The 25469-nt window shown below is 41.3% G+C and overlaps 1 protein-coding gene across 7 annotated transcripts; it reads right to left on the bottom strand.

Annotated features, from left to right (window-relative positions):
• Positions 1 to 1083: 1083 nt before the first annotated feature.
• Positions 1084 to 25076, bottom strand: LOC135551815 (protein argonaute-2-like). Of its 7 annotated transcripts, none has more exons than XM_064983047.1 (20): positions 24564 to 25076; positions 23268 to 23315; positions 22074 to 22269; positions 21830 to 21950; positions 20116 to 20297; positions 19602 to 19738; positions 19113 to 19265; positions 18788 to 18875; positions 18403 to 18550; positions 17611 to 17730; positions 16825 to 16947; positions 15850 to 15983; positions 15439 to 15623; positions 14243 to 14402; positions 13332 to 13422; positions 12708 to 12914; positions 12202 to 12336; positions 11997 to 12098; positions 10175 to 10374; positions 1084 to 9986 (listed from the first exon to the last, which is right to left on the bottom strand). In XM_064983047.1, exons 1-20 carry the CDS (start codon positions 24586 to 24588, stop codon positions 9878 to 9880), a joined length of 2664 nt encoding a protein of 887 aa, XP_064839119.1. In that variant the 5' UTR covers positions 24589 to 25076; the 3' UTR covers positions 1084 to 9877. The 7 variants fall into 7 exon arrangements, with proteins under 7 accessions (XP_064839119.1, XP_064839118.1, XP_064839120.1 ...); XM_064983046.1 differs by having other exon boundaries at positions 15850 to 15986; positions 24564 to 25075; XM_064983048.1 differs by having other exon boundaries at positions 12720 to 12914; positions 15850 to 15986; positions 24564 to 25075.
• Positions 25077 to 25469: the final 393 nt, after the last annotated feature.

Here is a 25469-nt window from a genome sequence, read left to right as displayed (position 1 = left end):
AATTAACGTTTGTCAGTTGATTGTATACCCCAAAAGACTTCTAAATCAAGCAGTGTATATTCCGTAGCACATGTATTTTAGGAAATTGGCAGTCTTTACTTCCATTCGATTGGGCTTGAACGGCACAAATCCAATAAAGGCGGTGCACATGCAACAGTCGGGTCCATTTCGAGAAAAAAAACACTGCTAGGTGTAGACTACTGTACTTGTGGGAGCAGTATAAAAACCAAATCGACTTTATGGCTGAAATAAAAAAGTATAGCACCTCATTTATACGAGTACTAAATCATATTGGGATTTATGGACATCATCTGTGTGTGTTTAGGGAGTGCTGTTTTGGCAGTAAAATAGAAAGGGCGGCAAAGGGGTGTATTTGGAAGTGTAGCACTGACATAAGTAAATAGGAATGGTAAAAACAGCTAAAGATGGACAGTGTTATTTATTTGGGAACATGTGGTTCATGAAGCCAAAAGTGTGTCATACTAAATTATTAACTTGCAGAATATATAATGTCCACCAAGCACCATAAACAGTTATTCATACGTACATCAAGGGACAAGATTAAACCATTCACATTTTAACCAAATCTTTATATACATAGTAAAAGACAAACTTTAACTTGATATTTTTATGAATTAATGCAATTTACAGTCAAGCCAGAGTTAACTACATTAAATGAAACATTCACATTTTCTATCAGGGCTTTACAGCATCTCTCGTGTTTGTAATCATAATTGTTAACAAAAAAAGTAATAGAAATCAAAACTGACACTTTCGACAACGAGGAGCTGCTAGCAGTGGATCGAACCAATAAACCAGCACCAAAAAGATCTCTCCACGATAGATATGACAGCAAATTCAGTTTTAGCATGTGGTAATAGAGAACTCTGAAAATCTAAACCACACACGAGGGAGGTTTGAGTTCACTGTACTGTGCAGGACTGCCTTTGCAAAAAGCATTTGGTCACTTTGCTCCTCAATGGCTTACATTGACATTTAAAGAAAAAAATCCTTGATGGGTTCAAACAGAAATGGTAGGTCCTGGATAGTGTTTACTGTGAAAAGTCAAGACATAAGATAATGTAGGGCTTTTCAAAAATATTTAATTCATAATTCAAGGATGATTGTCATAAAATAAAAATAAAAAGAGTAACAGAACAAATTAAAAATCAGGTGACTGCATCTTCAGGACACACATTCATAGGAGGTAGATATGTGGCAATGACGCATGCATGACATGGTTTCTCAAGGTGTGGATTCTAGTGCATAATTTTGTACTTAAGGCCAAATATACTAGAAGAAGGTACCCCATTTGAAGTTCTAAGGCTATCTTAAGACAAAGGTGTGGGAGAATAAGATAGGGAGGACAAACAGTTGCAGATACAGCCCTCAATGGCAATACCGGAGTCAACGGTCACGTCCAACAGTATGGAGTCGCCATAGTTTTGTTGATGGAAAATGACATGAATTCCTAACTTTTTGGGTTCTTTGGACACTCACAGCATCCTAACAAGCAAAACATGGAAAGTGTGTGGCTACAATTTAGAATGATGATAAATGTATTTAAGAAAAGTACATACATGACACAATCTCACACAACCATTTATTTTGGCTTCAGGTTCAGAAAATACCATTTAAATGTTTGACAGTGAACTGGTTTTGCATGACATATACACAGCCTTGTGACAATCAAACCTCCCAAAGGGGATATTTACATTTTATTGGACAATATGAAGACAAAATAAAAAATGAGAAAAGTCAATGCAGCATTTTCAGGCTTATGAGGTACTTTGTGAATATATATAGATATTTCTTTACCTTTTTAGAAAAGCTCTTCAGTCATTATTCATGTTGATAGCATAAAATACCTTGTGTTTTATACATTTTTCTATCTGCCTTAAGCGGGCATTTTTTTTAAACTGCTTCGAAAGTGCAAAACACAAATACTGATCACTCTATGCAGCGTCTTCACTCAAGTTGGCATGATAATGTGGAAATTATTTTATGTGGTGCTGTAAATCAAATATGGGTGAGCAACTCAAATAGGATTGGTGGACAATAAATCTCTAAAAAGGCACACCATAAAAACATGTGATGTTTTCAGATCAGATGACAATGACACGAGAATTGGAATTTAATTTCCATACCATTGTTGTACCTTTCCATTGGGCTATCAGATTATCTTAAGTGACTGAAATATGCCAGTAGGCTACATCTGTATATCATGTCAATGTACAAAACATTGAGGAAAGTGTAGTTCAAATGTATTCACTTCGTAAAATGTAGCATGCAAAAACACATATATTAACCTCATCTAAAACATTACAAATGTGGATAATTAAGTTTGATAGTTATTTTCCTTTTTCTGGGTGTAAGAACAGATTAAAACTGGTAAAGGGCAACAACAAAATGAAATAAAAGCCTTGGTGGTTTTATTGCGGTACTGGATAAAATCACTTAAAGATGCAGATTGTGTCAGACCCTTAGTAAGCTTTAACTGTGGACCATGTGTTTGCTAAGCTACAAGTATATTCCATTTATCAGACATCCATCTCTTAAAGGCTGAATGAAAGACGCCACCGAGTCTGAGGCCTGCTGTAGTTGACTAGATCACAAGGCAGGGTTCATGTAGCTCACTAGGTGAGACTTGCATTACACCTAGTCAAGCAAATCACAACCTTAGCTTGGACTTCAGTAGTTATTGCTCTGCATACATCATCCCATTGACAAGCCTCCATCTGCAGCCCATTATTTATATTTAATACTACCAAAAACTTATAGCAGGAATAGTAAGTGATTAGATGGACGAATAAATAGCCATTCGATTGGCACGTCAATATATCATCCAGTCATGACTACAGCTTATATTGCTACGCGAACTCCTCCCAACTCAGTTTCTGCTAGCTAAGCGTTCATTGGTTATTTTTGTTATCACTACAGTTATAAAAAAATAAAAAGAGAACTCGCATGCATATATAATAACATTGAGACTTGAACTGCAATTACAAAATTTGGTCCTTTGAACTTTGTTTTTGTATGTAAAGTTAATCTGTAATACATTTTTGGGATGTAAAATAATGTCCATCTAATACACAGTATTGGCTTATGTTGTTTGGTCACTACAATTGATTTTTGTCTTCGTCATAAATTAGGGATAAACACTAGCACCCGAGACCGTTTTGAGGTAGTTTACTAAGTTGGTATATAAAAAGCCAAGTCATTCTCAAGCCCTCAATTCTTTCAGAAGGATATAACATATCCATGTCAGTCCTGCATGTTAAATGCACATATATGGCATTAGTTTGGTGAAGCACTATGAAGGCTCCGTTCTCTTTTTAAACAGGATCATAGGGGGTCAAGCTTGGCATAACGACAATCCTGGCCTAGTGCTTGGAATCAGCTCAACCGAAGAACACTAGAAAACAATCGTGCCGTTTACTCAAGGGGGAGAGTAGACTGAGATATGGGACGCTCATCACAGCAGGACATGCTGAAGCCATGGCACTGAGACAGCATCACGTCATGTTAGAGATCATAAGCATCTTCAAAACTTGGACATTTGCAGACAAAGGTGTCAACACAAAATTAAAATGTTGGATTAGTTGCCTGAGACAGCATTAGTCATTTTCCATAAAACTATCTAGTGTGTACTGTAGTGGAATATCAGAACCAAGACGAGCATAAGCCAAAAATCACACACAAAGGAAAAAAGATAAAAACGGACCGATCTTTGCACCAGTGTGACACTATGTAGCAAAAGTGTTTTATTTTATAGAAGTCTAAATGTTCCCGTGATAGCTTTCAAATGTAACTAAGAAATCAACTATTAAATGATAACATTTTGCTTTCTGATGAACAAGATGTATGAGACTATAATCAGTTTCTTACTCATGTCTATTCAATGTGATGACAGAAGGGGAATTCATTATTTGACAATATGTGATGTTAGCCTATGCTAAGGTACTTTGGAAAACAAAGACTGAAGTTGGACTTTATCCCACTTTCAGGAGCCAATCAGTTTAAGGTTTGTGGACTGAAGCTAATGAGCATGCATTTAAAAAAAGTTATGGATACAAGCATAAATTACAGGTGGATACAACTTAATATTACAAATACACTGGCCATAAGTACATTCATTGTTACATTTGAGTTAAGAAAATAAGTTACTCTTCTAAACAGGGATGTTATTTCAAATGTAGACCTTCAAGGGAAGATGGGTAAAGGAGAGCGGCCTTTCTGTACACACATCCGATTTTATATAGTTTGTTTGCCCACAGTATAAAATAGTTTGAACACAGATAGCACCCGCTTTGTAATTTACTTTGTTTGCTTTCACTTTCCTCTGTAATACAGGAGCCATTACCTTAGCTGGATAGGATAGAAAAGCCAGCCAATACTACTACTACTCAGCACATCTAGACAATGTTCTGCCCAAATCAAAGCTATACAAGTGAAAACTACTACAGGGTAAAGCTAAGCAATGGAGAAGCTACACCATCTGAGATACCTTTGAAAATGTCACGCAAACAGACCCCAACAACTCAAATAAGCATGATAAAGATAAATATTGGATCTATTGTCTTTATGTGTAAGACAGACTATTATTAGTCATAACCTTTAGTTATCGATATTTGTTTTCCACAAATACTTAGACTGACAGTACAAAAATCAGGTGGCAAATGCTCAACATCGATTTAATCCTAAACATTGATAATACAAAGACCTTCTGATAGGACTTGGAGTCTCAGCCTTATATGAAGAGCAACTTTTCCTGCAAGGGCGTGGGACGAGAATGTAAAGCCACTGTTCAGTTCCAATTATCTATTAACATGATATGCCTTCTAATACAAGAAAACACCCCCATCAACATAGTTGTTATTCACGGCCCACGATGCATATGCATGTCTTGATTTCATGCAATAATTACTAACTTGAGATAGTCTGTGCATGATTTTAATGTTATTTTGTACAAGACCAAATACACATTCCATCTACGGATGACTTCCCTATGGCAACTGTATCTCACTTGCGTACATTCCTGATTTAACTTTAAACTAAATCGTTTAAAGCTGGGTGGTTCCAGCCCTGAATGCTAATTGGCTGAAAGCCACGGTATATCAGACCGTATACCATGGGTGTGCCAACAATTTATTTTTACTGCTCTAATTATGTTAGTTTTAAATGTAACCTGTAACTAGGCAAGTCAGTTAATGTCAAATTCTTATTAACAATGACGGCCTACCAGGGAACAGTGGGTTAACTGCCTTGTCCAAGGGCAGACGACAGATTTTTACCTTGTCAGCTCGGGGATTCGATCCAGCAACCTTTCGGTTACTGGCCCAATGCTCTAACCACTAACCACCTGCCGCCCCTTGGTAACCAGTAGCAATAAGGCACCTCAGGGGTTTGTGGTATATGGCCAATATACCTTGGCTAAGAGCTGTGTCCAGGCACTCCGCAATGCGTTGCGCCTAAGAACAGCCCTTAGCTGTGGTTTATTGGCTGTATACCACAAACCCCCGAGGTGCCTTATTGCTTCAATATAGCAAGGTGTTCTCCGGTCAAAAAAGGTGTGCAGTCAACTCCTACATACGGATATGCTACTAATTCTGCCACATTCTTTGATGCCTCCGACTTCTCTAATTCTGGCGACCACAACAACGCAGGTAATACACATTTAACCAACAACTTGCTGGACCCTTTTTCCACACACAACTTTGGCATCAGACTATAGCTACACATTTACACAACCAATAAGATATACAATCAGAATGTTCCAACTACCAGACGTCTACTCATCATCCTAATACATGGTAAGATAAATGTCAGTTTCGACTATTGTTTTGCATATGGTTTTCCCTCAACTTTTTCATGGCCATAGAAATACAAAAGCTCAATAGAATAAATTATGAATAGCACCCTCTTTTGGGAGGAGATTCAATGACAACCCCGTGGCGGTTATTTATCTGACGATGACGTTAAAAAGGCATTATTTTCAGTGAATCCCCACTGCATGCTGGCTGGGAGAAACCCTCTCGACAAACAGGCCTAGGTGTAACCATCTGAATGTCTGACTTAGTGTGCCATCACTAGCACAGAGGCTTCTGCCTATATACACACAGACTTGAAATCACTGGCCACTTTATTAAAGTTTACATATGTTGTATTACTCATCTCATTTGTATATACTGTGTCATAGTCTATGCCGCTGACATTGCTCGTCTGTATATGTATACATTCTTAATCCCGTTCCTTACTTAGATGTGTATATTGGGTATACGTTGGGAAATGGTTAGATATTACAGCACTGTTGGAGCTAGAAACAAGCATTTCCTACAACATCTGCTAAACACGTGTATGTGACCAATACAATTTGATTGTGTGTAATCTGGGACCAGTTGTCAATGCAATGACTTGGTATGGTCTCAGACAAACTAGCTTGGTATTGAGACTCATGATGCATCATATCACCAGCTGATCTGGTCTCATTTTCTCTCAGACAATAAACTAGTGACTATACTACAGCTCCAAACGGGTTTTTATTTTAGTGCAAAATAACATCAAATGTTTTGGATATTTTCAGGAAAAGCAATGCTGTACAGGTCTGGTATAATCCAAGGTGCTGTGTATAAATAAGTAACTAAAAACACAAATAAGCAGTAACAAGACCACATCTCCCAAGAAACAAGTTTAGGGTGAACAAAAGGCGAGGCAGACTTCAGGGAGGGAAAATGGATGAAATAAGGTAGTATGGAAAGTTGAGCTTTAGCCATATTGAAAGGAGAATGTTCACAATTCAATGGACAAGCAAACATGCTGTTTTGACCAGTGCACCCTACAACAAGTCATGCTTGATTAGTTAACACAGCAACAACAACAGGGGAGCTAAGACGACACATTCCAAAAACAACATTTCATTCAATGAACCCAATTAAAGCAACATGGGAGATGCCTTTCTGTGTACCCCATGTGTATCTATGGGAGCACAGCAGTACATGTTGCATATTCAAAAGTATTAAGCAAATAGCTTAAAATAAAAATGTCAACGTACAATACTAATCATCAAATTGTGGGTGAGCAGCTAAATTGTTATTAGCCTTGGCTTTACCAACATGTTTACAACGCAGTCTGTTAGGCAACTCCATCGATCTCCAAAGATATGCAATGAGGTGCTAAACATTAATGCATTGGCGCATAAAACAATTAAAATAATAAGCTTGTTACGATCAAATAATTTGCTCTCAAATCACATTGTTTGTTTTGGAAACATATTGAACAAGATTTAAGATCCCACACAAGAACTATGAAACTATGACGACAGACCGCAGGTTCACTGACTGTCATACATGACAAAGGTGTAAACACAAGACAACCAGATATAATATCCTGTGTAATTATGAAGAAATGACCAACAGTGTGACGTTACCATAACACTTGAACAGGTAACAAGAGGTAGAACACACAGCCATTTCAACACAATTGCACATAATGTATGTCCGGGTCTCTTGCTTGGCTTGACCAATCAATGGAATTTATGTTCACTACTATCAAAAATACATCAAAATTTACAAATCGCGAGACCAGCAAAGATAAAGGAAAAAACCAAGTAAATATCAAGTACTTGATTTCTAAGAATGCTCCACAAACAGTCAGTCGGACTTCGGATGACTTTGAAGGTAATGAGAAATGTATGTCATTAAGGTAGCGAGAAGGAAAAAAAAGTATTCAAAACCACTTCAGCATCTATTACCATACTTATGGCAAGTGAAGAGCATCTTGGACAAGTCCATTGAGATTTAAGGTGACATTAGTGAAAGAGAAAGTCGAGCACCTGGAATTAAAAATGGTCTCTTGTGCTTCAGTTTCTTTAGGACATGAATTTTGTATAAAATGTGTAATCTTGTTTGGCTAAGAGTGATGTGTGTTCTACAAAGTATATTCCGAATTTTTTGTGCTATCAAATATACAATACAAATGACAACACAACCCCCCATACCATTACAAAGGTCTAGGGAAGAAGCACTACAAATGCTATTAAAACGCACCAAGCAACAAAAAACTACTACTCTACAAATGTCCTAAATTCATATTTGGGAAAGGTCACTGCTAAAATCTCTTGGTTAAAAACAATGCATAGTTAGAAAAGAGCGAGATAAAAGCCAGCCAATCTAAGCTATATGAAACACCCCTGCTAAAATGACATTACTAAGGAGAACAGAAAAAGGAATAAAAAACATTTTGGAAAGCATTACAATTTCTTCATGCAAGCTCTGCATAAACTTTTTTTTATTTTATATATTCTTTATAACTACATACCGGACAATCGTTTTGAAAAATTCCTTCTATCATTTTAGCATTCTCTTCTAAAAGCGTATTCAAAATATACCCTATATCCCATGAGGCTATGATACAAAGCCCACAATTAAACTACTTATGTAAAAAAAAAAAAAAATAAGTACAACTTTGCTCGACTAGTAGAATAGCATAATTGCTCCCTTTTTTAAGAGGAATAACAAAGAGAAAATATCTAGCAGTCTCTGGAATCTTTTCTCCCCCAATAGAACCCCACCCCATCTTCAGTCCAGTACCTACACGTGTGACATTGACATCACAGGTTTCACTCTACTATACCGATTCATACATCAACTGTACTACAAGATGACAGCATTACAACTACACCCCCCCCCCCCACCCCCAGTCAGGAGATAACCATTTCGCTGCCATAAAACCATAAAGAAAACTAGGTAGGGTTAACAATATCCAAATGCTTTAATCGAATGTGTAAGTCATCTACGCACAAATTCGTAAAATAGATTGCATGAAAATAAGGGGGACATTAAAACGAGACAACAGATTTCATTTCAAGAGACTTGACCCCCCCCCAATGTAGATGTCTTCACATGTAATGTGGCTCAGAGAACACAAAAGGTGTCTGTTGGGAACCAGTCCCATTCTATTAGGAATTCTATTCGCTGGCCACACTGGCCATAGATTGACAAAACAACCCAGTCCAAGTAAAAGGCAAGACAGCAAAAATTGCTGTCGTTACAATTTCATATTATTAATTTGTATAAGTCTTGATAAAAAATAAGTGTTAACAGTTTCAAAGTCTAATGAAAATCTAATACAAAAATTACTTGCTTAGCGGTCATCAGATGCAGCATAAAAACGTGTTGGTCACCAGTGTTGGAGGACAAATACTCTTGAGGCTGGTACTGTATCCAAGCCTGTTAAATTCATAGTACATACAAATGAAAAGATAAGATGTTAAGTACTTGTGTACTTAAGTCCTGGTCAGTGCACTTTGCTTTGATTGGCTGATAAATAAAGTTGTGAAGAGTAAGAATGATTATAAACCTATCGGACCGTTCTCGTCTTTGATATCCCCACCTCCTTTCAACCCTGGAGACCCCTTCAGAAAACTGTATAGTGTCTAAACACCACCAAAGTGTGATGATACCGCCCCTTAGTTTGATACAAGTATTTCCAACTGTCAGTGTAAAGAAAAGTAATACAAATCTCTCCCCCGCATTTACAAATACAAACAAAATGTACAACATGTAAAATAAAGGAGTCCACTCCACCACAACCCATTTCTGAGGAATCATTTTACATAGTACTGCCTAATAATGACCAGGGTTAGGCCAGGAAGGGGGGGGAGAAAGCAGTTTTGTATGCATGTTTGAAAATAATTCTGGACATTTTGGAGAAAAAAAATCTCCCTAATTTGTTTGGTATCATTCCCCTTTACTGGCAGAGAGAGACAAGACGACAAACCCACTTAACGCCCACACCTGATACAGTAAGGGGGTTAGGTGGGAGGAGAGAAGGCTTCTTCCCTGTTGGGTCTGTCTCACCAATGCCCGCCACCGGTGCTTCAGGCGAAGTACATAGTGCGCAGTGTGTCCTGGTGGATCTGAACTGCCTTGGCCAAAGCCTGCTGGTCACGCCCATTGCTCTGTCCCGACGTGTGACTGCCCTCCGCACTAGAATGATTACAATGGGAAGAGTGAATTCTTCAGTCCCAATTTTGTTTTAAATTCTCCTTCAATACTTCCTGGTAATCACTAACCTGTCACAGTTTGAACGGTACAGCGATACGATGGAAATAAGGAGGTATTTTGAATAGGTTATCAGAACAGAGCCATGGTCAACATCAGACGTGGTCTCTTACCTGTCATGCTCCTTATCCACCAGGTGATAACGGGCACGGAATGCCACCAGGTGGGCGTAATAGGCTGGTGCTGGGATGGACACGGAGCGGGTGCAGCGCACATAGGTGTGGCACAGCTGGTAGGTTAGCACCTGCAGCTCGTCCGAGGTGAAATGGTTGTCGTCCCACAGCACGTGGTAATGGGACGGTCGGCTGGTCCCCTGGGGAAAGGTATTACCATTATTAAATCATGTTTAGTGGTAATGCATGTCATTTAGCTCTACTACAACCAAAGTATAACAGCCTATAAATGTTAAACATCCCAATTATAAAAACATTTAGAGCAGTGAAACTACATCTAGGTCTCAGAAGCACAAACTCAGCAAAAAAAGAAACGTCCTCACTGTCAACTGCGTTTATTTTCAGCAAACTTAATTAACACGTGTAGATGTGTGAACAGAAGATTCAACAACTGCGAGATATACTGAGCAAGTTCCACAGACATGTGACTAACAGAAATTAAAATAGTTTGTCCCTGAAAAAAAGGGGGGGGGGGGGGGGTCAACAAAAAAAGTAACCGTTAGTATCTGGTGTGGCAACCAGCTGCATTAAGTACTGCAGTGCATCTCCTTATGGACTGCACCAGATTTGCCAGTTCTTGCTGTGAGATGTTGCCCTACTCTTCCACCAAAGCACCTGCAAGTTCCCAGACATTTTTGGGGGGAATGGCCCAAGCCCTCACCCTCCAATACAACAGGTCCCAGACGTGCTTAATGGGATTGAGATCCGGGCTCTTTGCTGGCCAAGGCAGACCAATGTGGATGTCTTCCCTGTAACGCACAGCGTTGAGATGGCCTGCAAGGACAGTCCGATGATGCTGTGACACACGGCCCAGACCATGACGGACCTTCCACCTCCAAATTAATCCCGCTCTAAAGTACAAGCCTCGGTGTAACGCTCATGCCTTCGACGATAAACACAAATCCAACCATCACCCCTGGTGAGACCAAATCGCAACTCACCAGTGAAGAGCACTTTTTGCCAGGCCTGTCTGGTCCAACGACGCAGGGTTTGTGCCCATAGGCGACGTTGTTGCCGGTGATGTCTGGTGAGGACCTGCCTTACAACAGGCCTACAAGCCCTCAGTGCAGCCTCTCTCAGCCTATTGCGGACAGTCTGAGCACTGATGGAAGGATTGTGCGTTCCTGGTGTAACTCAGGCAGTTGTTGCCATCCTGTACCTGTCCCGCAGGTGTGATGGTCGGATGTACCGATCCTGTGCAGGTGTTACACGTGGTCTGCCACCGCGAGGACGATCAGGTGTTCGTCCTGTAGCGCTGTCTTAAGCGTCTCACAGTACGGACATTGCAATTTATTGCCCTGGACACATCTGCAGTCCTCATGCCTCCTTGCAGCATGCCTAAGGCATGTTCACGCAGATGAGCAGGGACCCTGGGCATCTTTCTTCGTGTTTTTCCAGAGTCAGTAGAAAGACCTTTTTAGTGTCCTAAGTTATTAACTGACGTTAATTGCCTACAGTCTATAAGCTGTTAGTGTCTTAACGACCGTTCCACAGGTGCATGTTCATTAATTGTTTATGGTTCATTGAACAAGCATGGAAAACAGTGTTTATACAGTGAAGATCTGTGAAGTTAATTGGATTTTTACAAATTATCTTTGAAAGACCGGGTCCTAAAAAAGAGATGTTTCTTTTTTTGCTGAGTTTAGTATTTGTAAAGCTGGAGGTAGGCTCTCTTCCAGAATAGTCCATTCTCCACTTGCTAGCTCTACAGTGTCCTGGGTTGTGTCAGAAATTGTACCCTAGCCATTTGGCTGGTCCCTACCTGAATGCCAGCATGGCTACACAGGTAGAAGTCAAACTCCGATGGGTGAGTGATTTTGGTGTCCACTGTGGTGCCTGCAGGGATGTTGCCACTCTTACCAACCTGAACAAAACACATTAGGAATCATATAATATCACAATGTATTTCATAGAAGTTTCTTTCACAGTAATAACAGTGGTCAGTATGAATTGGAGAGATGTCGAACCCTCTCGTTTCTGTCCATGCAGAACAGTCGAGTGTGGTGTCTCTTCTGCACCACCACGAAGGTGATACCGGGCTGGTAGTCCTTCTCCAGTTTGATGCAGGCCTCACGGATTGCCAGTAACTCATGTTGGAGCACCTGGACAAAATCCAAAACGACAGCTACAGTTTATAAACAGTAACTCCCACACGTCACAATACAAATGTGAAATGATAGAGCGGGCAATTCAGAATCGGAACGGTTACTAATAGAAACAGAAACACAGCTGGGATAAAAAAAATAAACCTTTTAACTTTCTTTTTGGTTAAAAAGTTTTAAAAATCTGAAATACCTGATATGATCTCAGTAAAACAAAGACTAGACATTCAGAAGTAAATTGGGACAGTAACCAATAGAAACAGAAACCAAAAAAATAAAAAATAAAATAGCAGAAAATCCTTTACTCAGAACCAGTACAGTACAATTACAGATCATGCAATTGAATTGAAATCCTATTTCCTCAAGTCTACCTCAAGTCTAACCTGGTTGAACTGGCCCTCAGATATGCCGTCGCGGTAGTAGATGATCCGGGTGGGCTTGAAGCGGGTGGACTTATAGAACTGGATGAGCAGCTCTCTGACCATTGTGGCCAGGTCCTGGATGATGTCCTGGCGATGTTGCTGCACCCGCACCGTGGCACAGTAGCGGCTGGGGTGGGCGTCCATGCTCCCCACCACCTAGAAAAGAGGAACAGGGATGTGATCAGGACAATATACAAACATACACATCAGGATTTTCACTAGAGGGATAGGTCAGATGGAGATGGATAGGTCATGTAGGGATGCATCAGGAGGAAGCACATCCCAGAGGAAGCACAGAGCACAATTAAGATCATTTATTTTTTGGCTGTTTTGAAATTCAGGTCAAAGCTGGTCAGTGAGCAAGGTGGAATGGTAGGCTATTGATTCCCTCAGTTCTCTCCATTTCAGATGTTGGACATAGTAAAGGACACCACTATAGACTATTGCACCCCTACTCCCTAGCAGAAACATGGTTCTGTGGGTAAAATAAACTACTGTAGACTATTGAGATGCACCCCTACAGTCCCTGGTAGGTGACAAGGTCCTGTGGAGCGTCTGCTCTGTCCGACTTACTGCAGCGATGGAGGGTTTCTTCCCATCTCCAGCAGGAGGGTGAGTGACATCAGCACCCAGGAAGATGACTGGCTGCTGGAACACCAGGGGCCTGGGAAGAACAGACACCCACAAGATTAACCAGAGCCACCATCACAGAGAAGACGTGTGAACAGAAGAACGGACATATACATGGATGGCTGGATGAGACTGACTTCACTTATAGCGTGTAGACGGAGTAGACTTGATATCTTGGAATAAGCCACAAAAGCTATTATGGAAGAATGTAAGTCTCACAGATTTCATGGATTAACGCATACTGGTTTATACATATTTTATTATACATTTTATTTAACCCCCTTTTCTCCCCAATTACGTGGTATCCAATTGTTAGTAGTTACTATCCGTCTCTAGTTACTATTTGTCTCATCACTACAACTCCCGTACGGGCTCGGGAGAGACAAAGGTCGAAAGCCATGCGTCCTCCGAAACAACCCAACCAAGCCGCATTGCTTCTTAACACAGCGCGCATCCAACCCGGAAGCCAGCCGTACCAATGTGTCGGAGGAAACACAGTGCACCTGGTCGACCTGGTTAGCGTGCACTGTGCCCGGCCCGCCACAGGAGTCGCTAGTGCGCGATTAGACAAGGATATCCCTACCGGCCAAACCCTCCCTAAACCGGACGACGCTAGGCCAATTGTGCGTCACCCCACGGACCTCCCATTCACGGCCGGCTGTGACAGAGCCTGGGCACGAACCCAGAGTCTCTGGTGGCACAGCTAGCACTGCGATGCAGTGCCATAGACCACTGCACCACCCGGGAGGCCCAGGTTTATACATTTGAACCGAATGCAGAGTACAATACTGTTAGACATTAACAGTAAACCAGCGAGTATTCATAGCGATGACAATGAGAGGTTCTGCACTGACCTGCCCTGTGGGAGGAGGATGTTGTTGACCCCGCCCAGCTTGACGTTGATCTTCAGGCAGAGGTTAGAAAGGGTCTGGGGAGTGGTTTTCTGAACATTCTTGACCTGGACACACTGGGTGGCCATGCCTAGCACCGTGTCACCAACACGCTTCACCTCAGCTAGCACACAGAGAAGCAGGGGAGGGAGGGAGAAAGGCTATGTCAGCACAACAGAGAGATATACAGCTAGTTTGTGTTTTGCAATGAATTCTGAATTGGTTTATGAATGCACTAATTTAAGTCGCTTTGGATAAGAGTGTCTGCTAAGTGACTAAAATGTCAAAGTGTAAGGTAGAAAGATCATGTGAAATTTGCTTTCATACAGTTGAACATATAATCCAGAACAGTTTAGAGCACAGCACTAACTGAACCAATAGGATTTAGAGGCAGACTTATAAACAGTGACATTCATTAACTTAGGAACATATACTGAACAAAAATATACAACACAAAATGTGAAGTTTTGGCCCATGTCTCATGAGCTGAAATGATCCCAGAACAAAAAGCTTATCTCAAATTTTGGCCACAAATATTTTTACATCTTAATGATCATTTCACCCTTTGCCTAGATAATCCATCCACCTGACAGGTGTGGTATATCAAGGTGATTAAACATGATCCTTACACATGTGCAGCTTGTGCTGGGGACAATAGAATGCCACTAAAATGTGCAGTTGTGTCACGTAACAATGCCAGATGTCTCAAGTTGAGGGAGCATGCCATTGGCATGTTGACTGCAGAAATGCCCACCTGAGCTGTTGCCAGATAACTTAATGTTTATTTCTCTACCATAAGCCACCTCCGTCGTTTTTGAGAATTTGGCAGTACGTCCTCACAACCGCAGATTGTGTGTGTGTGTGTGGGGAGGACGACAACGAGCGTTTTGCTGATGTCAACATTGTGAACAAAGTGCCCCATGGTGGTAGTGGGGTTATGTATGGGCAAGCATTAACTATAGACAATGAACATAATTGCATTTTAGAGATACATTTTTTTAAAGGTATCTATCATGTGCAAATCTGTATTCCCAGACATGTGAAATCCATAGATCAGGGCCTAATTTCTTTATTTCATTTGACTGATTTCCTCATATGAACTGTACCGTGAAAATTGTTGCGTTTATATTTTTGTACAGTATAGTTTCCAGTTTCCTCACCATAGACGGGTGTCTTCCCAGGCAGGATGACCACCACCAGCTGCAGGCCCTGGTAGGTGTACTTCAGGTGTTTGAACATGGGCTCCACGCTGTCCGCCCCCTGAGCGTACTTACAGAAACAGGGTTGGCCCTGGATGGGCATCCCCGCGTCGCGAGAGATCTTACGCAGCTGGTCTGTGAACGCCCTGAGAGAAACAGGTTCGAAGGTACAAAAACACAATACTAGTGTCCTCTAACTCTTTATTGGATTCCAAAAATATTGTGTAGATTGAAATCATAAGCAGGCTAACACAAGAAAGTTTCAGAAATTGAAAAATACTTTTAACTTTTTAAAAAAACATCCCAATTATAACCCCCCCCCCCCGATGGTTATTGAGGCTCCTAAGGGCCCCTGGCAGCAGCAGTTCTTACTTAAGCAGGAGTTCAGTACACTGTCTCTGTGGGGCGAAGCAGGCAATGGCCCACACCTTGATCTCAATGCCAGTGTGGAACTGCTTGTTCCTCATGTCCCACACTCCCTGGATGGGAGTTGCTATTGCTTTATTCTGCTTGAGTAAAAGGAAGACGAGATAAGGGTCAGAGACAAATAGTTGTCTGAATGGGACAAATTAAGCCGGGTGTACACTACATGAGTCAAAATTCTAACATCGCTGAGCCTCGCATTAAACAACTGGCATTCCTGTAGTTTTTGTTTGTGTTGCCAACATAGTGGTGCAATACTAAGCGATGTGGCACAGACTGAGGTCACCCTGCAAGACTTCACTTGGTCGGTGAGGATTTGATATCACGATGTCTCGCCAAAACAATGTGATTAGATTAAACGTAGCTCCAACGTGCTGTGGCTCAAAGCAGCCTCGAACTTTTTGAGTCAGACATTCACATTTGCCATACACAGTTGAAATGTCTAGTCATCATTTGAATTTAAATAACATTGCTTGTGCACTTCAGAGCTGTAACTGACACTTTGGCTAAAGGCAAGACGCATACTAGTGGTAGTCACATTAAATCTGCGTTGGTGACGCACACCCCGAGTAGGCAACGACATGGGGATTTGGTCGCTAAAAATCAGGGCCAAAATTGGGTTGTGTACACCGGGCTTATATGGGATGTTTCACATTAGAAGGCTGATTCAAAATACAAGTGACGTAACTTAGTTATTTGGAGTGATCTAAGATCCCATAATATACGTAAGAACTGTTGTTCATCAGTGCAGTTTTTAATCAGGTCAAGTTTTTGCCTTAGAACTACACACCTGATTAAAAGCTTGGTGATTAGTTGATCATTTGAATCAGTTGTGTACTTGTTAGTACAAAAACAATCATGTGTACCCCTTTGGGTTCCCAGCACCAGGATTAACCCAACCCATCTTAAATAAGAGAAACCTACCCGCCCTCCATAGAGGATGGATGGGGCCTGGAGGACTCTGCCGTTCACCTCGGTCATCTCATCCCTCACCATCACCCCAAACTCACGCACGTAAGGATCATTGTTAAAGTTGGCACTTCTCATCTGAAAAGAGAGAAAAAGGTTTAGTGGTAATAATTCAGTGTTTATATACAGTTGTGGAGAAAGTACTCAAATAGAAAATGACTCATGTAAAAGTCATCCAGTAAAATACTACTTGAGTAAAAGCCTAAAAGTATTTGGTTTTAAATATACCTAAGTATCAAAAGTAAATGGAATTGCTAAAATGCACAAATTATTTTTTAAATTTATTGGCGGATAGTTAGGGGCACATCAACACTCAGACATAATTTACAAATGAAGCACGTGTTTAGTGAGTCCTCCAGTTCAGAGGCAGTAGATGACCAAGGATCTTCTCTTGATAAGTGTGTGAATTGGACCATTTTCCTGTCAAAGTGTGAGTACTTTTGGGTGTCAGGGAAAATGTATGGAGTATTTTCTTTAGGAATGTAGTGAAGTAAAAGTCTGCAAAAATATAATAAATAATTAGGTGCTTTTGCATCATTGTTTATATATACACACACACACACACTAGGACTTTGGAAAGACAGCCTGAATGAAAACATTCACATATGTAGCCATCAATAGTTAAATCACAGCCGTCCAGAGTGAATGTACACCCTAATAGATAATTTCAAGTTCATAAAAGTAGCTTTCAAGACACACTGTGCTTGAGTTTACTCTCCCAAGTCAGTTAAGTCTCTTTACCAGTTTGCTGATCTCTTCCTGACGGTCGGGTGCCGATCGGGCTGTGGCACGGATCATAGTGGATGTTTGATTGTCGGTCAGCTTCTTGATGCACCGCTGGCCAGCCACTATGTTACAGACCTAGACACATACATTACAACACAGCTTTATTACTAACCCCAGGGACGCATCACGAAGGCCTCAGCCGGAGAATAGTCTTGCATATGGAAATTGTCAATTGGTTAAGCTAAATCCTCAGTTCTCTCCTTGCCTCCTTTTGAAAAAGGCCAAAAATAAAGGAGGAAACAAATGCGCTTGCATGAAATGAGACTCCTCCACTCACGCGTCAGGCAAATTACATTTATAAATGTGTAAAGTGGCTGAAAACCTATTTGTTCAATGCATTTTCTAGATAAAAGGATGAGAAGCATATCATGTTTAAATGTGTGCATGTCTTTTCTCCTAGGAAAAAACAGCTGATTCAAAGGAAGTGTGGCAGGTTTTAAAACACTTCTGAGCTACCTGACACGATGATGTCCCGTGTGGCTCAGTTGGTAGAGCATGGCGCTTGCAACGCCAGGGTCGTGGGTTCGATTCTCACGGGGGACCAATACGAAAACGTACGCACTCACTACTGTAAGTCGCTCTGGATAAGAGGGTCTGCTAAATTACTAAAACATACTCTTGTGCATCGTCTGTCGAAGTAATGGTAAAGCAGGGATTCTATAATACCGACCGGGTCCTCATTCTTTGTAACAACTTAAACCCAGCAGTAAACCATCAACAAGTTGTAAGGGGAGACGGCCGACTGACCTCGAGGGGGAGGTAGGTGTGTTTCTGCTCCTGTCCGACCTGTAGACAGGGGAGGTGGGGGTAGCGCAGTATGAGTTTGTACTTGTCTTTGAAGTACTGCGCTACTGTGCATTCTATGGTCTGGCCATTCTCCTGCTGCAGTGGAAACCTGAGGTCAAACAGATGAGCGAACCAAAAAGAAAAAAAGTTGAAATGGATTTTCAAAGAAATCCAAGACCAAGTGGGGATTTCTGTTTAACTTGATTGGGATCTGCTCCTAACCTGCGCATTAATGATGTGTAAAACATGTTAACATTAGGTTTATTTCTATCACATCCCTAAACAAACCAGTCATGTTTACATCACAGGAAACTAAAGGAATCGAGGCTGTTGTGTTCTTTCTTACGTCTGGTGGCTGGCCGGTCTTCTGGTAACATTACATACTCTGTACTTCCGTTTCATCTGACCACAGTGAGTGATCTCAACCTTCAGACCTGAGAATCACAACAAGACAATGGTCAGATTCACATATTCTGTGGACAACAACAGTTTCCTATTTCATCACATTCTACTCTGATTTCAAGTCAGATTCAAATTTTAAGTCAATACACAAAGATACATGCATCATAGCAACATTTATATGTTATAGTACAGAATTTTTGGATATAAGTATTTTCAAATATTTCCACTCAGACAGACAAAACAACCAACCCAACGCAACTATTGATTACCTGGTAATGAATGATTACCTTTGATTTCCTTGGTAAACTTTACTCTCTGGGAGTCGGTTAAGGGTTTCTGTTGTTCTTCGATACTTTTGAAATCCAAAACCTCACACATGAACTCAATCACAGGCTGGGCCTTGTAGAAGGCGGTGGCCGACACTGCAAAAACAAAACACCAAGCACAGCACAGATTCAGGCCTATCCTCCTTCCAGATACATACTGTAACTTGCCATTGGTCCTAAAAGTGTAAACCCACTGCTAAAACGAGTGCAACCTACCATAACGGCATCACCACAAAGTACAAGCTCCACCCAAATCAGCACTTTAGGGAGAGCTTAATCAACGCCACTTATTTACTGACTGAAACCTACCATGGAATGAGATTCCCAGTACTATCCTCCTTCCAGTCACACACAGAGACATACTTTAGTCTGACACTTTGGTTGTGTTCCAAATGGTACATTCCTTACAGCCATTTGCAGAGTGAAACCTACCGTCAATGTTTAGCATCATCTTCCACAGGGAAGGCCTAACCGATTGGTGGAACCCAAACCAGACCTCCCTGCCCCCGCCCAGGGGGTTGGAGCATCCCTCTGAAGGGGTGAAGAAAGAACGTCCGACGGGGGTGTACCTGGTGGAAGAGGGTGGGAGGAAAATGTGATTAATATCTCAACTGAAATTGGCTTTACAAATAGACAAGGAGAGAGGAATTTGCATAACCCACAGGGAAAAATATACTAGAAGTGAATGGGGATTGTAAGGCTTTGGTGGGTACAAAGAAAACTGCGATTTGTGAATTTGTGACCATGTTTGAAGGAAAGATAGAAGAAACGTCTTGGGATAGAGGGACATATTAGGTGTGTGGACCCATTTACTGGTTTGATCAAGTCCATTTGCACAAGAACATTTGTTTGATAACTATGTATGTGCTGTAACTAAATACCACCATTAAATACCAATATTACATACCAAAAATATACTGATTGTTCTAAAGGGGAAAACACTGACCTCATAGAGGGCAAATGTCTCATGACCACGTCCAGGGCCTGGATGGTCTCAAAGGGGATGTTTGGCAGTCGTCCAGACAGGGCTTCTTGAAGAGCTTGCAGACTGACGCAGGACACCCACTTTATGGCCACTTTGAAGTTCCGGTCTTTCCCCTCGCCTGGGATGGTCACCTCCAGCTCCACCTGTTTGGGGACACAGGTGTTTTGGTGCGTTTAAAATAGGCTGCATCCGAAAACTCTACAGGAGAAAGTTAGGCCATCCATCTGTGAGCTGAAGTGCAGCTGGGTTATGCAGCAATACAAATCATCCAACACACAATCATCTCAATATGAAAATGATTCAAAAGCAACAAATTTGAAATGTTCTAGTCAAAGTCCAGACCTAATCCCAATTGAGATGTGGCATAACTTGAAACGAGCATTTCATGCTTGAAAACCCACGAAGGTTGCGGAGTTAAAGCAGTTCTGCATACAAGACTATGCCAGAATTCCCTTAGTGATGTGAGAGACTGGTCAACAACTACAGGAAGTATTTGGTTGGAGTCATTGCAACCAGTTATTGCGTGTAAGGGGGCCATTCGTTTTTTTACACTGGGGCATTGCGTGTTGCATAACTTTATTTATGAAATAAACATGTAATTGTGTTATTTGTTCACTCAGATTCCTTTTATCTGATATTTAGTTTTCAGTTGAAGATCTGATAACATTCAGTATCAAAAATAGAGAACATCAGGAAGGGGGCAAATACTTTGACGTTACTGTATACCCCAAGACATGTGAAAAGTAGTCTATACACAAGATGGAAACCAATATTATGGATGTAATTTACACTCAGAGGCCTGTTTATTTAGGTACACTACCAAGTTCACGAAAATTGTTTGCTTCTACAGACACAAGTCACGTGGCCGTGGCTTGCTATATAAAGCCAGCAAACAGGCATTTTACTGTACGATTAAACATTAGAATGGGCAAATCGAGTGACCTAAGCGACTGAGCGTGGTATGATCATTGGTACCAGGTACGCCAGTTCGGGTCGCAGAAGCTGGCTGGCCCCCTTTTTGCGCACGATAGTGTCTGGAGTTTAAAGAGGATGGTGCGACAAACAAAAACATCCAGTCAGCAGCAGTCCAGTGGGCGCAAACAGCTAACTGATGAGAGGTTGAAGAATGGCAAGAATCATACAGGCGGGCCACAAACAGACAAATAACGGCACCGTACAACAGTGGAGTGCATAGCAGCATCTCAAAGCACACAACTCGTCAGTCCTCGTCATGGATGGGCTATTGCAGCAGACAACCACACCGGGTTCTACTCCTATCAGTTAAAAACAAGGAGAAGTGGCTCTAGTTGGCACGCGATAGCCAACACTGGACAATTGAGTGAACAAACATGGCCTGATCCGATGAATCCCGATTCCTGTTACGTTATGCTGATGGCAGAGTCAGGATTTGGCATAAGCAGCATGAATCCATGGCCCCATCCTGCTTGGTGTCAATGGTACAGGCTGGTGGTGTAATGTGTGGGGAATGGTTTCCATGCCCCGAAGAATTTGTGGTGTTCTGGAGGTAAAAGGGGTTCTGACACAGTACTAGATAGGTGTGCCTAATAAACTGGCCACTGATTGTACATAATATCACATTGTGTGTAATCACGGCTGTCCCAAAACATAGGGGCCTTCACATAACAGACACCTCTGGTCAGACGGGGAGACTTACTTTTTCCCTGCCTATGGGTAAGGGCATGGCTGTGTAGAGATTCTTCCTCCCGTCATACACTGGCTTTCGATCCCCAAAGATCTGCGTTTTAAAGTGCTGTACCATGTGCTCCACAATTTCCCTGAGAACACAAATGGAGCGTGTTCGACTATCAATACAGTACAAAACGTCATTAACTAGACAATGGCCTACTAGTTACTTCGCTCAGGTGAAAGCCTGTAAACCAATTAAAACGGCTCCATACCGGTTGACCCTTCTGGGGCATTTCTCTGGCTTGATGTCAATGTCGTAGTGGTAGACCTCCAGTTTGGGGATCTCCATCTCAAAGAAGTTGGCCTGCAGTTTGATTGTCCTACCCATGGTGCCAAAGTCTGGCCGCGAGGGGGGTTTGAACACATACTCTGGCACTGGGGGAGACGGGGGATCTGGATCAGAGGGGTCTGGGGTAGGAAGCAAACAAAGAAACAAGTTAATAACTGCACATACAAAACAGGTTGTTTAGCCTGGTCCCAGAACTTTGAGAAGTTTTACCAACTCCTATGATCATGGTCATGGGTTGGAAAGACAACAAACAGACCTGGGACCAGGCTATATTAGGGTAACTCACAAGATTGGTCTTTCAGACTTGAACATGAAATATTATTTTCGAGAATGTGAATAGATGCTCAATACATTTTGCTGCCATGCTTGAACCATTTGGTTGGTGAGCCCTGGCCGACTGACTGTTCGTTCCGCAAACAGGCGTCTTTGGTCTGGGGCCTTGAGGTCATAGAGGAACATGTCTGAACATACTCCCTTTTGACATCTTATCTCTGTTCTCCAGCTCTTTGAATCCCCATAACTCCCTTTTGACTTTAACAATACACACTAGCTAGCTATACAGTAAAAACTGTCATGTCCAATAAGTCACCGAAGAGAACAAGTGGAATGTCCTTGTGAGTCTTAACGCATGATTAAGACATTGTTTATGTGGCAGGGAAAAATACCAGGAAAGTTTATCAGAAAAATGCAGTCTTTCCTTGAGCTGACTTTTCCCGGTGGATGTTTGTTCTCTCAGCTAGCTAAGCCTCTATGAAGAGTGAACTATTGTAGGATTTCTCTCCATTTCAAATCAGAATGTCTGAATATCTGCTGTAATATTTAATAGAAGAGGGGATTTCAGGGGTCTGATATTCAGGACATATAGTAAGATGCAAATCAGTGCATTGGAAAATATATGCCTAGTGCTTCAGTGCAGTCTACTGTTCTTTCTGGCTGGTAAACACTTGTCATCCAATTGATTCCTACAATTATACTTGCCGTATTTGCACGGCAGAAACAAGACATTTAAATTACAGCAGTCCGTGGGACAGGAGAAAACAAAGTGTATGCTATGGGGTATAGTAGGCTGGCGGTACAAACATAGTGCTAGACTCATACTGGCGTGAAAGAAGCTTACCAGAGCCAATTGACCCCGAGGAGTGAGGTGGTTCAAGCATCTCAGCAGCTAGAGAAGAAGAAAAGGGTGGTCAATTGACATGTCTCACAATGAGTCAAATGAAGGCTGAATGGATCAAAATGTTTTGTAATATTCTTAGATATTACTCCTTTTGAAAATGCCCAAAGGAAACCATGTCACGTCATTCTTAATGTACGTTTTTATTCCCTATACTTTATTCCTGCATAGTTAGCTAACTATTTCTAAATGCCTTGCCCTCTTATCAGCCTTAGAACAGGGTCATGTAGCTACAACTGCTGGGCGATTTTTCTGCTCCCTTATCAACAAGCACACACAAGCAATCTGGAAGTCTGGCCACTCCTCTACCACTCATCTTCTTGAAACTTGTCACTATCATTCTCAATAAGTAGAGGGTAGGACATAATCAACAACAACAAAAATAGTTAGTCAACGGGCATATTAGTGGTGCAATTTTATTTTCTAGCAAATGTTAAATTCACCCAAACTTGCTCCACTTTGAAAAACCTAGGAGGAATGAACAATTATATGCTACTACTAGGATAATCTATTAGCTAGTTTCAACTCATTACCAATTTCAACTCACTAACAATAACTTAGCAAAGGATGCATAACTAAATTATCGATGTTTGCTCAATTCATAGCAAGTTGACTGGTCCCCATAATAGTAACGTTAACTAGTTAAAACAAGAGGATAGAGAATAACTTTTTTTCAAACAGCCTCGAAAATATAACTAGTCACAACAAGCAATTGCTAAAAAGTAGCTAAATAGTGTTAGCTGGTCAGCATGCAAACTAGCTAACATTTGAAAAGGCTAACAAGCCGCGGTTGGCTAAGGGAAGATGACTAACCTAGCTAGCAAACAATGTGTTCACCTGAGCTAGCTAACGTTAGCTAGCAAGATGGCTACTTAAGACCATTTGATGGTCGAATTCTTTCTAGAACTTGTTTAAAGTAATTGTTCGCTAATCTGCCCAAATTAATATTACTTTAGGATTGGACTTCAACAACAAGTTAATCGACTTCCAGCTATCATTAGCCAGGTCAACGTGCATAGCTAAAAGCTACAGTAACAACAGGCCGGGAAAACGGTGGCAATGATTGCTAACAAGATCTAGCTAACTAGGACGAAATGTTATTCTGAAATTATATTGAGATTGGCGAACAATGTTACAGAATGAAAACAAACCATCATGCAAATGATTGAAGATACCAACGACATACAAATCAGCACCCTTATAGTTAGCCGTCTTGCTAACTAGCAATGCACAATTTACCTCCAGCAGCTCCACTGGAATACATTTTGTAGTTTTTCAGCGTGCACCGTGGTCGTACGGATACTCCACTTTTCTCCGGTCAAACGTGGCCAAAATACATACGTGAATTGGTACTATATATAAAACAATGTGGGTGGCTCGGTTAGGAAGTGGAAGGATTTAGCCAAGAAGTAAAGTACAACACCATGAGAGCTCTATCATCCTCTGCACGGCCCCATCCCCCTAAATACAAACCCGAGCAATGCCGAGAAGAGCTAGTAATGGATATGTGTGATGTCACACGCACAGCCCGCAATTATCCGCGCGCGCTCTTTCCAAGGCCGTCTTTATTTTACAACTTGTCGAAATCCAGGGGAAGATGGATCAACCAAAATGCATTAAATGTATTTAATTCAAGCCATGTTAACACCGTGCGACAACAAATGAGTTGTAACGTTACCAACCAAATGTACATTTCTGTTTACCCAATTTGACCACTGGCGAATGCCATTCACAGGAAGAAGAAACAGCTGTCATTTCCGGGTATGTTGTATTTGAAAAAAAAAAAGATCACTGATGAACCAATCTCGTGCATTATACAAAAGACCTGCAAACTACCATGAAGATCCACAGTCACCGAATGGCTGCCATTTAATTAAAAAACTTATTCAGGAGTTGGTCCCTTGCGGAACGGTTGAGCGAACGTAGGCTAATGCGATTAGCATGAGGTTGTAAGTAACAAGAACATTTCCCAGGACTTAGACATATCAGATTTTGGCAGAAAGCTTAAATTCTTGTTAATCTAACTGCACTGTCCAATTTACAGTAGCTATTACAGTGAAAGAATACCATGCTCTTGTTTGAGAAAAGTGCACAGTTTTGAACATGAAGAGTTATTAATAAACAAATTAGGCACATTTGGGCAGT

The sequence above is a fragment of the Oncorhynchus masou genome, chromosome 13 (assembly GCF_036934945.1).
Source record: "Oncorhynchus masou masou isolate Uvic2021 chromosome 13, UVic_Omas_1.1, whole genome shotgun sequence".
Classification (NCBI taxonomy): Eukaryota; Metazoa; Chordata; class Actinopteri; order Salmoniformes; family Salmonidae; genus Oncorhynchus; species Oncorhynchus masou.
This window is presented reverse-complemented; position numbering and strand designations above follow the sequence as displayed.